Below are 12,292 nucleotides of genomic sequence, written 5' to 3' on the forward strand. Positions count from 1 at the left end.
CCTGTATTGCTGTTATTGTGTCTTATGTCATGTATGTGTTCTTTATATCTGGTATTAAATTTCCTCCCGGTTTGTCCTATATATTCCTTGGGGCAATCTAGGCATTTCATACTATATATGCCGCTATTGTTATATTTATTTATTCGTGGTCTTGATTTTAATATATGTTGTAAATTGTTCTTAGTTCTAAATGCTATTTTTAATTTTGTGATATTTCTAGTTTCTTTTCCTATATATGTGAATGTTGCCCATTTCGTTTTGGTTTTTTGTTCTTCTGAATTCTCTGTAATGTTCTGCTTTTTTGTAATGTTTTGTTTTCTGTTATTTGTAGTTAGTTCTGTAATTTTATCTGTGTTGTACTTGTTATTTATGAGTATGTTGTTTATAGTTTCTATCTCATTATCTTTTGCTACTCTGGTGATGGGGTAGTTATTTACTCGATCTGTGAGGTATTTAATACCAGATATCTTGTGTTCTTGTGGGTGACATGAGTCACTTGGTATTATTATGTCCGTTGAAGTGTGTTTTCGGTGGATTGAGAATTGTAACTTTTCCATTTCTCTATATATTCCTATATCTAAGAAATTTATAGATCTATGGTTCTCTTTCTCTATTGTGAAATTTATCATTGGCTGCAGTTTATTAAATTCCACAATCATGTTGTCAATATTTGTTTTGTTTATATCATACAATATTAGTATGTCGTCAACATATCTGAAATATCCAATTATTTTCTGATTTTTTAATATGTTGTATATTTGTGTGTGCTCCATGTTCTGGATGTATATTTCTGCTAATATTGCAGATGTTGGAGCTCCCATAGCTAAAACATCTGTTTGTTTGTAATATTTTTGTTCATACTGAAACTAATTTTGGTCTAGTATAGTATTCAATATGCACATAATTTCTCTTTGTGTATTTATGTCTGTATTATTAATAGCTTTAAAAATGCATTAAAATTATTTGCATGAGCATTCTCTTTTTACTGCAGATGAATTTGGTTGGCAAGTTTTTTATGTTTCCCCAAGCAAATCTGTAAGTATAGCCTGCTTCATCACACAGCTTGTACATTTTTATTCTGAAACATTGTTGTTCCTTAGGGATGTACTGCCTCAAAACTACCCGCCTTTGAAGTTTACAATGACTTCAACCATAGCTGAATGTTCAGAAGGGTTATGATATTTTCTTATGCATCACTGAGTGTGTCTAAAAAAGTCTGATTTAATCACATTCAGTCATAATCATCACACTGCACATCAGTGTACTCTTGTTTGTAAAGTGCACAGCACAGTCTGGAGACAGAGACTAGGTCTATCATTTGGGCCCTACTGAGGGCAGAGACAGATTGCAAGTCTCCAGAATTGTTTTAAATAACAACAGGATCATGAATAAAGTCAAAAGAGTAAATCACTGTATTGTGGGTCATCTATACTCAGCATATCTGTACACACATCCTACAACATATGTTTATAAAGTAACTTCAGTTAATATTACAGTATAAGCAGTCACAAAAATCTGTAACTTCTAACACTGTTACAACCATAGATCAGTCAACCATCTACTACACATTTATCACCACCATAAAAAAAAAGAACTCCGTGATTTTAGTTTGCAAGCAAACTATACCAACCAAGTGACCGCTGCTTATCTGCAAAGTTAGTGCCAACATTTGCGGATAGAGGGTGTCACGTGGTCAGCGCAACGAATCCCCATGGCCGTTCATTTTGGTTTTGTAGACTGCAGCCACTATTTCCTTGAAATAGCTCCTCAATTATTGTCACAAGACTGAGTGGACCCCATTCCAGATCCACTACTACTCAGAAAAAATCTGGTAGTGCCGGGAATTGAACCCGGACCTATGGATCTGTAACCAGGAACTCTGACCACTAGACCACAGAGGCGGTCCACCTCTTAAAAAAATAAATATTTATTGCAGTGTATTAAACACGTGTCAACTTTACATGCTCCGTCTTTGTAAAACAGCCCCCTTTTTAGTACACTTTGTAGCCTCTTGTGAACACAGTCATGAAGGTTTCGGTTACATAAAAACTGGGGACTTTCAAGAATATGAGACCACTAGCTTCTTAGGAAGGGCTCCATGCCATGCGATGATTTATTAAATTTGCCAAAAGAAAAATTAACCTTTCTAGCTTAGCCCTAGATATCAGTCGAATCATATGCATTTCTTTGTAGCCAATGCAGTGCACAGTCTTCTTCTTGTACTTTGGAAAAGAGGAAATGGGTATTTCTTGCAATGACGTATCTTGGAATTCAGTTTTCTGTTGTCTGCTGAGAGCAAGGTATGGATCTGAATGTGTTAAGAACGCACTATTGGAGCAACAAAATGCTCACTGTCCTATGTTATTCATGTGTTTTCTCACCTCAATATTAGCTCTTCAGTATACATTTTTATACGCATACTTACATGTCCAAGTATTAAGCTTGAATTTTAATTTAAATATGAACATAGATGCTGTACAGAACAATACAATTATTGCACTGAATGTAGATTCTATTTGGAATGTTTCCTCTTCTCTTGCATTTTGGCAGCCTTTTTCTTCATAATCTGCAACCGTTTATCCGCACTTATAATATTGATATTGGGCATTACACACTTCTGAGAGGTGGTAGGAATAGGGCATTGTTTTGAACTGATGCTTGTAGTTTTTGATGTTGGTAAAGGCAGGCCTGTAATAGAAGATGATATTAAGTTCAAAACCAAAAACATCTTTCCCTGAACATGGAAAGCATGTTGTATGACTGATTTGTGGATTATTTAGTGAAAATTTATGAAGCCTGAAATTAATGTAAGATTTCAAAATTCAGTCTGCACCTATAACAAAACAAAATACATCTCAAATAAGACATAATGTCACCATCTGAGCGTATCTCATTTATTTTCTCATGCTGACATTAAAACCATGATGTGTTTTGGTCATAAATAACCATCTTCAGAGGGGATACCAGATGTAAAAGAAAACTATAATTTGTATGTAGGAATTATATGAAGTCAAAAAAGTTGAGAATAATATTACTAATGAAAGTTCACTGATGCCTTAAAGAGGCAGCAATATGCAGTGCACTTGACAGTGGTTGACTCACATCAATGAGCTTCAACTGAGAATGTTCATATATGACTAAAACATGTAAGATTTTTTAATAGCATTTAATCAACAGAAATTAAATTAGGTTCACTTAGATGATGATTTCACATCTTATTTTAAAATAAAAAGTATTTCAGCAAAATGAAGTGTAATACTGCATCTCCGTTACTAGTCAGTAAATGCTGTGTAAGGAAATAAACCTTATATATTCCGTGAATCATATGAAACACACTGTATGCAAAGTGTACAATGTTTGAATGTTAAAACAGGTAGTACACTAATAACCACACTTAAAGTATTAAAGTATGACATTATTTAACTTTAATGTAATGGATCAACAGAGAAAAATCCATAAATACTGTCCCAATACAGTACTGCCTGCCACATATGCAATACAGACTGGCATGAACTTGAATGTAGGACTGCTTAGTGAAGTTCTTCAAAACGAGGAAACTTGCCTCAAAAGGAATTAAACTGTTGAATTCAGGATTTTTACAATGACCATGTTTATGCCAGCAAATATACAATGGAAGTTTAGTGTTATGGCTACAAATTATAGAGGACTTATATTGATGTTTTGTAAAGCATGGTAAAACTGTCACAAAGCATAAAGTTGGAGTGATTGCATCAACATTTTCCTGGCAGGTGGATGGAAAACATGACATCCATGATCTCCTTGTAGCCCTGACTTAACACCTTGTAACTTATTCCTGTTGGATTAGGAAAAGTAATTTTATTATACAAAACCAAGAAATGAAATGGAACCAGATGAAAGGATAGCTAGTGGTCTGGACACCATTCCTGCATACATGATGTGAGCAGGGGTGGCAGGAACAGACGTGGAGGTATGAAGTTCGTGGCACAAAATCTTATTTAATGCTATATCTTTGGAAGTTTCCTAGAAAATACTGCATAATATATGTCTTATAGTCTGGAGGTACAACATTTTTTTTCCTTTAAAACTTTCTTTAAAATCTAGGTGCGAATTACAGAACACAAAATAAGGTACTTAATAATACAAATGAAGGCAGTTCTTTTATATATGTATTCAATTACATTTTAATACCCACATTTCGATATTGGTAATGACCAAATTAATTAAATATTTATGTTTCTTTGTGGTGTATTTTGCCCAAATTTTCACTGTTATGGATTTCCATACCTTGAAGTTAGGTAATCTTTCAATTTCTTAGCCAATGTGCAAGAAGGCACTGAACCAAATTTTCATATGAACTGGTATGTATTTTTTTAGTGGGTTACTTTATGATGGTGTCAGTAACGAGATTATATAGCACTGAATGGTAGGATGAATCATGAATTTGAAAGGATATGAAGGAAGGAGTCTTTGCCTATTCAGGGTAATTTAATGACATTTGTTTGGGAGACTGAGGAAAACCGAAAATGTCACAATAACCAGTGTCCTGGCGAGACTCAAAGCAAAGCCTTCTGAATACAATGAAATGTCAGTAAAACAGAATTGTGTGAGTTACAAAATTATATTCGTTGTAAAAAATTCAATTACATTGAAACACATCAAATGTCAGAATAAGTGTAAATACAATAAAAGGCAAATTTAACTGTAACAATAACTTTAACAATATTACACATGTACTGAACCTGTCTTTAAAAAACTTCCTAATGAACACTACTGTTGCTTAAAATGCAGCGATGCCAGTGACTTTACAATCACGCCAAATCCACAGCAACACAGTTCTCGAAATCTGAAAGGTCTCATCAGATTCCTCCTACTTCACTCTTACCCACAGATACCACATAACCGCAGTGATATAAACAGGCCCTTGAAAATCTTAACCATATTCCTCTCCCTTCACTACTTGCCATAGATGCTGTACAACCGCAGTGTTGTAAATAATCCCTTCTTGGACAGACAGAAATGGCAGCTCAGCTATAAAGGTGCATTTGCATTAGTTGATTTGAGTTGCACAGTCATGGAACGGCCAACCAAATTGAAAGTTGTTAACAGTTTCAAATACTGCCTGTCTTTCTGACTCAATTCTACAGAAATTGCAATTAATGACTAAACATACAATCACAGGATAATAAATGACAGCTGAGAATATGGATGTGTACACAGCTGATTTAGTCAAACAACAACAGTTAATCAAACAAAAGGAAAGTCCTCCTACTTAAGTTGAATCAAAATACTCACTAATCGATAACATCAAAATATGGTTTCAATTTTCAATTTGGTTATGCTATTGACCTTGTAAACACATCATAAGTGATGCTGTTCTCCTGTAGCAGGGTGGAATGTGTTGCTTGGCTGGCACTCTCAAATTGTGATTGAAATGGTGGCTGGGATTTTATCTTAGACTTTTATTCATAGGGTTTCTCCCATACAATATCAAGGGATATTCTTCTCTCAAGGTTAAGTCCATATATAGATGAAATTACTGACGATCATCAGTGCGGGTTTCGACATAACAGATCAACTACTGATCGGATCTTTGGCATTCATCACATACTGGAGAAAAAATGTGAATACAATGAGACAGTACATCAGCTATTTGTAGACTTCAAGAAAGCCTATGATTCAGTTAGGAGGGAAGTACTGTACAATATTCTGATAAGAGTTTGGGATACCCATGAAACTAGTTAGGCTGATTAAAATGTGTTTAAACGAAACATACGGTAAAGTCCATATAGGTAAACATCAGTCTGATCTATCCAGAATGATCTAAAAACAAGGAGATGCTTTATCGCCATTGCTTTTCAACTTTGCTGTAGAATCTGCCATTCGGAAGGTCCAGGAAAACCAGGTGGGACTGAAATTAAATGGGACACATCAGCTGTTAGTCTATGCTGATGATGTGAATCTACTGGGTGATAATATAAATACCACAAAGAGAAATACATGAACTTTAATTGATGCTAGTGAGGAGGTTGTTCTAGAAATAAGCACAGAGAAAACTAAGTACATGTTGTTGTCTTGTCACCAAGATGCAGGGCAAAATCATGATATAATGATAGGTAACAGATGTTTTGAAAATGTGGCACAGTTCAAATATTTGGGAATTATGATAAAAATCAAAACCTGATTCAGGAGCAACTTAAGAGGAGATTGAACCTTGCTAACATTCAGTCCAGAATATTTTGTCTTCTTGTTTGCTGTCCAAAAACACAGAAATCAGAATATACAGAACTATAATTTTGCCTGTGGTTCTGTATGGGTGTGAAACTTGGCCTCTGACATTATGGGAAGAACATAGACTGAGGGTGTTCGAGCACAATGTTGAGAATTTTGGACCGAAGAGGGATGAAGTGACAGGAGGTTGGAGAAAACTGCATAATGAGGAGCTTCATAACTTGTAACAATATTAAAATGGATCTTAGAGAGACAGGATGGGATGGCATGGATTGGATTGATCTGGCTTAGGATAGGGACCAGTGGATGGTTCTTGTGAACACAGTAATGAACCTTTGGGTTCCATAAAATACTGGGAAGTTCTTGAGTAGCTGCACAATTGGCGGTTTCTCAAGAAGGGACCAGCTCCATGAGTGAGTGAGAGTGAACATCAAGGCCATCCACTGTGTACATTAAGATCTAAATGTCTGTAATGATGTAATAATGTTTTAATCACTGACAAAGCTTCAAAAAAGCACACAATTTTAAGAATTTAATACAAATGCTGGCCAATGGCTACAAAGAACAGGTAAGAGGAAAATGGATGTTTATCAACCTGAGAATGGCCTATTAGTCCAAAATGTGTAGTTGATTCAGAATAAGTAATTATTGATTACTGGGCTGATCCCCCATCCAAGGGGTCCTACAGACTGTGTATAGGATTAAGAAACTAAAAAAGCGGCAAAGGTCCAACAAAAAGAATGTAGAGCCATAGATAGATAGTAATAGATTTAATTATTGATTATATACCTTGTATTGACAAAAATTCCACATATAGTTAACAAAATACACAACATAACACTCTGAAATATTATTTCAAGATTCTCCTTATACCTATTTGTAGGCATAGGATCCTGTTCCTCTCCTCCCTCTCCCTATAACCATACCACTTCTTTTGTGGGTTCACTTATTCTTCTACCCTCAACTCAGAAGCAGTAAGTACTCCTGCAACTCTGGTACTAGAGTGTATGGTGTCATGTCCAACAACACTTTATAACCTCAGAAAGTTTCTGCTGCTTACGGTCTTCACTACCTCACGAATGGTGGACATGTTTCAACCATAATGCCTGGAAATTTTTGTTCAAAATTCTTTCCACATGTCGTGTAAGAAAAATATGACATGTGTTGTAGAGAAAAGTGAAGGATCTAGTATGTTTCATCACTAAAACTTCTATACTTTCCTCACTGTGTAAAAGGAACTGTACAGTTTAGAGAATACTAATTTAAGTTCTATATGACTTTCTTGCTCGTCATATCAATTCATTTGTAGCCAATCAGAACTGTCAGATTACAGCTCTACAGCTATAAGCAGAAAGACAAATGAAAGTGCCATGCATATAATGTGACATCATGCCTTTTCCTAACCTGTAGATATCTGGAATGACATGAGAAAAGTGTTGAAAGGACCAAGTTTATGTTTATGTTATAACACAGTCTGTATTTGAATCTCAGAAAATACTAAGGGTGTTCCATATATAATGCCTCCTATTTTTTTTAAAGAAAACTACAACAGATACAGAAATCATAATAACACAGTTAAATAGATCAAGATTTCAGCTACTTACAGCTATTATTCCACATAATCACCACCATTCGTTATGCACTTTTGCCATCAATGAACAAGAGCCTGTATGCCGTGCCTGTAAAAGTCTGCGCCAGCAGAGGCTAGCCACTTTCTTACAGCTGCAATGACAGCATCGTTGTCTGGAAAATGTTGCCCACGTAGTCCGTCTTTCATAGGCCCAAAGAGATGGAAGTCTGAAGGTGCTAAATCGGGGCTATAAGGTGGATGTGGTAGGACAGTCCAGCCAAACTTTGCAATGTGCGCGGTGGTCGCCAAACTGGTATGGGGTCTAGCGTTATCATGTTGCAAGCGAAAGGTTGTCTGCTTCTCTGGCCTGACTCGGGAAATACGGGCTTTCAGCTTAGTCAGCGTCATCTTGTAGCGTTCAGAATTGACAGTCCCTGGTCGTTATCTGCTGATCTGTTCGGATGAGGCGCTGTTCATTGTGAGGAGTGGCAGCTGAGCAGGGACGCCCATGGCGTGGCTTGTCGTGCACTTCACTTTCGCCACTGTTGAAACGCACTACCCACCGAATCACTGTGCTGACATCCACTGTATTGTCTCCGTACACCTTTAGCAAGTGTCGATGGATGTCAGTGGGTACAATTTGTTTGGCAGTGAGAAATTCAATAACACATTTCTCTTTCATACGCACTTCTATGTCAGACGCCATTTTGGTAGACTGCTCTGCTGTCGCTATCTGTCACACGACAACTAAATTAACAGTACATTGGCGGGAAGGTTCAACCTTTACTACAACACCACCAACATCCAGCTCAGACATTACATATTAACACAATAAAATAGGAGGCATTATATAAGGAACGCACCACGTATAATCATGCCCTCATTCACTGACTTATAATGTTTCCTCCTACATTCTCCCTCAGACCACCCATAATATATAAAATAATGAAATTCTGCCAATGGATCTGTAAATTAGGTTTCAATTTTATACCCTCCCTTGTTGCAGAATGAAAGCCAAATTCTCATGGAGTTAAACACTTTACTGATATATTTCCATAATTTCATATACCTTTCAGAGTCATTTCTTCTTTTACAACAAGTTTACTTCATAAATAGGGCTTAAATTTCTCAGTAATTATGTTTGCAGCCACTACTTCATTAAGAAGTAAGTAAAACTGAAGTGAATACTCATATAAAAGAACATGTATTGATAAAAAATATATTTGTCTAATTTATCTTTAGCATCCAAATGCCTGAAATTTAGTATTCTTGTAATGTAATAATCACTTGCAGGCAAGGCCATTATGCCTCAGAGGTTACAATATATTCCATCATGTCAGAGCAGTCTGTGACTGTCATGAGGTGAAAACTTCTTACCTCCAAATGTCTTTGTTGCAGCACTGAAGTTAGGTGATGAGTTGGATTTTGTTGTACCTGCAGCAAAGGTAGGTTTCCCAGTGGAACCGCTGCTGGAAGCACTGTAAGGGGATTGTGTTGCTGCAGCCAGACCAGTGGATGTGGTTGCTTGCTTTCCAATACTGCTGTTCCCAGCATTTTGCTAAAACATTACCTAGGTCTCAGTAACACTTCTGACAGATATGAAGGAAAGAAAAATGTTTGTGTTGTAAAGGCATTCATCAGTGTTGTGCAACATACAATTTTCAATGGTTTTCAGTTTTTAAGTGTTTAAGAATTAATATATTTTTACAACTTAACTTGCAATTAAAAGTATGCTATTTTTTATGTGAATGAAACTAACTCCATGAAGCAGATTCACTCAGCTTGTCATGGACTGCATATTAAGAATTATGGAAAATATAGGATCTTTCTAAATTCGGTAGCACTTCAGAAATCAGATCACCATAAGGTCACATTCCACATCAGTGCCAAAGAGGACAACACTGTCTGAAGACATGGAGGATATATGGTCCTTCCCTTCAGCAGAGCCCATTCCCTGCCCCTTTGGTCAACAGGTCAGACTGCACTAGGCATTTCCCTGTGGGACTACATCAACGACTGGGTGCATCCCTGCCTTCCAATAACTTGTGAACTATGAGTAAGAATTGTTGCAGCTGCTGTCACAATGGCACAGATCGGATATTATCCATACTATGTGAGGATGTCACATAGAACATTTGTGAAAGCTGAAAATCCACTGGGGAAAAATAATAATACACGTCACTTCACATTCATAGTTCTACTGATTTCTGGGAATGAGTGTTTAAAAGTGTAAGGTAAAGGAATCCCTGTAAAGCCATGAAGGCCCATAGCAATGTGAGACATCAAGGCTCCCACATTTTCTCTAGACAATCGGCTCACAGATGGCAGTAAGGTTGTCAGCCTTATGCGCTGGCTGCCCTTTATCCCCCCCAGGAAGATTCCTGGTACTCATTTATGTTAGAGGCTGAGTCAACCCCAGGGCCATAGTGCAGCTGGAAGGGTTAGGTAAATTGAAAAATCCACCTCATCTGGACTCGAATCCATGACCTTCCGGCTTGTATCATAGTGCCTCAACCAACTATATTATGGCATGCCCATCTTTGAAAGTGTAATCTAACTTAAAAGAGATCCTGCACAATATGTCTGCACATAACTACTTAGCTGAAATTCATAATATTAAAACACCACGGTGCTCCAGAAAATCCATCTACTACATCACTTCAGTTCCACAGTCATTCCCTTGTCACTGGTTTAACATATCAAAGAACTCTAAATATGTCCTTACTAATTTACAAAAATGTTTGGAAAATGTATACAGAAACCAATTGTCCAAACTGATGGTCAGTATTTATCTTTAATCCTATTTCCTGTAGGCCTGTTTGATCTTGTCTGATGTAGAAATGGGAAAAGAATTATCAGTGACTACTACTTGCTCATATGGGAAAAACAGTAGTATACATTTCTTAGCATTTAATCTCGCTACAATGTTACATATGATATATGCACAGACAGAACAGACAGGCAGGGCCAGCACATTCTAACAGTTTATGATGAAATTGTTGGAGAAGCACTGAATTATTTGAAGTAACATGTGATACAACTGTCATGAGTATTTTCAGTACAGTGCTGATATGATACTGTAACATGTTTGGAGTAGATACTTCCATGGTAGTGCAATAACAGTCGGCCATTGCGTAGGAATTGCAGAATCAACAAACGTGTTTCCCCAGAGATAAAAGGTTCATTGCGTAACAACAGACTGTCAAACCAGCAGGGATAATGCACTTCCACAGTAATAAGTCAGTCTTGAGATGGTCACCGTTGAAGAGAGCTGAAGTCCAACATTCGCTGAGATATAGTTGAACAACAATTGAGATACTGGATTGTATAAGATTAAGATCAATTGTGATATGGTGAATTGTATAAGTATAAAAGTGAAGGCGAGTAAATACTCACTACATCCCTGAACGGCGTGAAGTTATTTGTCGCATGACATACCCAACACGTGACAATATCTATAATTAAAGTTACTTTAACACAATACCAGTCCAAAAAGTTATGATACAGATGCAACTCACAATTTTACTCATTGCCTTGGTGCAGTTTGAACAATACCATGCGGAACGTGGATCATTCATGTCTGCCTCAGCCACAGGTGGCTGATGGCATTCTTGATGATACAGAGAGTGGCATTCAATACACTCCACTAACTGATTGCGTGCAACAACATCCATTCCCCTGTGAAAATGAATAGGGATGCCACTTACAATGAAATCTATTGAAATTCCATATTCATAACACTAATTGTGATTGTAAGAATCATCAAAATTTCAAAAAAATTACCTGCATAAGCAATATCATACTTATCCCCCATTGGATTTTTATCAGAATGGAGCATTATGTAAATAGTAATTATGATTAACATAAATTTGGTTAGCAGTAACACATCTCTGGGAGGCAGCAAATTTCTCAACCCAATGCACTGGAATATCAACTCTGACTCACAAGGCAAGAAGTTGATTCTGGCTTCTTCCTACAGTGAATGATCTCTGGTTCCATCTTAGTGGCTGTATAAATTCACAGAACATATACCATTGTGATATTGTAAATCGTACCCACCAGATCCCATTACACAATAAGAAAGGTGGTGTATACATGTTGTAAATGCCAGAATATCACTACAAGCCCCATACATTCATTCATTTATTTGTAGTTCCAAAAAATCCATAGAGGTATCTGCCTCAGATATAGAACAAGTCAATAATACAATATAACATATAAATATACATACATAATCGGATAGTCATCATCGTCAAAATTTAAATACTCAATACAACAAAACTACTGTACAGCAATACATTCCATATATCAAAATAACATTTAAAATTACATACATGATCAAAAGACCACTAAGATCCTTAATATAGTAATATAAAATCTATTTTCTTAATATATAATACACCTGTATCACAACAGTAATAGCACCCTTTTCCTGAGTATTCATTCCACAGTCCATTGCATTCTAGCAATAGGCAACAGTGTTAATTTAAATATACATTTTATTCATTCATT

At 36.4% G+C, this 12,292-nt stretch overlaps 1 protein-coding gene across 3 annotated transcripts in view; it reads right to left on the minus strand.

Moving 5' to 3' along the window:
* Positions 1–1,862: 1,862 nt before the first annotated feature.
* Positions 1,863–12,292, minus strand: part of LOC111864469 (integrator complex subunit 12) — a 23,396-nt gene continuing 12,966 nt past the window's right edge. For all 3 annotated transcript variants that reach the window (XM_023851730.2, XM_033751435.1, XM_033751434.1), the window contains 3 exons: positions 11,299–11,458; positions 9,158–9,338; positions 1,863–2,688 (listed from right to left, as the gene is read on the minus strand). In XM_023851730.2, coding sequence (XP_023707498.1) covers positions 2,513–2,688; positions 9,158–9,338; positions 11,299–11,458 — 517 coding nt within the window. In that variant the 3' untranslated portion in view covers positions 1,863–2,512. The remainder of the gene's footprint in view (positions 2,689–9,157; positions 9,339–11,298; positions 11,459–12,292) is intronic.

The sequence above is a fragment of the Cryptotermes secundus genome, unplaced genomic scaffold (genome assembly GCF_002891405.2).
Source record: "Cryptotermes secundus unplaced genomic scaffold, Csec_1.0 scaffold706, whole genome shotgun sequence".
NCBI classification, from domain to species: domain Eukaryota; kingdom Metazoa; phylum Arthropoda; class Insecta; order Blattodea; family Kalotermitidae; genus Cryptotermes; species Cryptotermes secundus.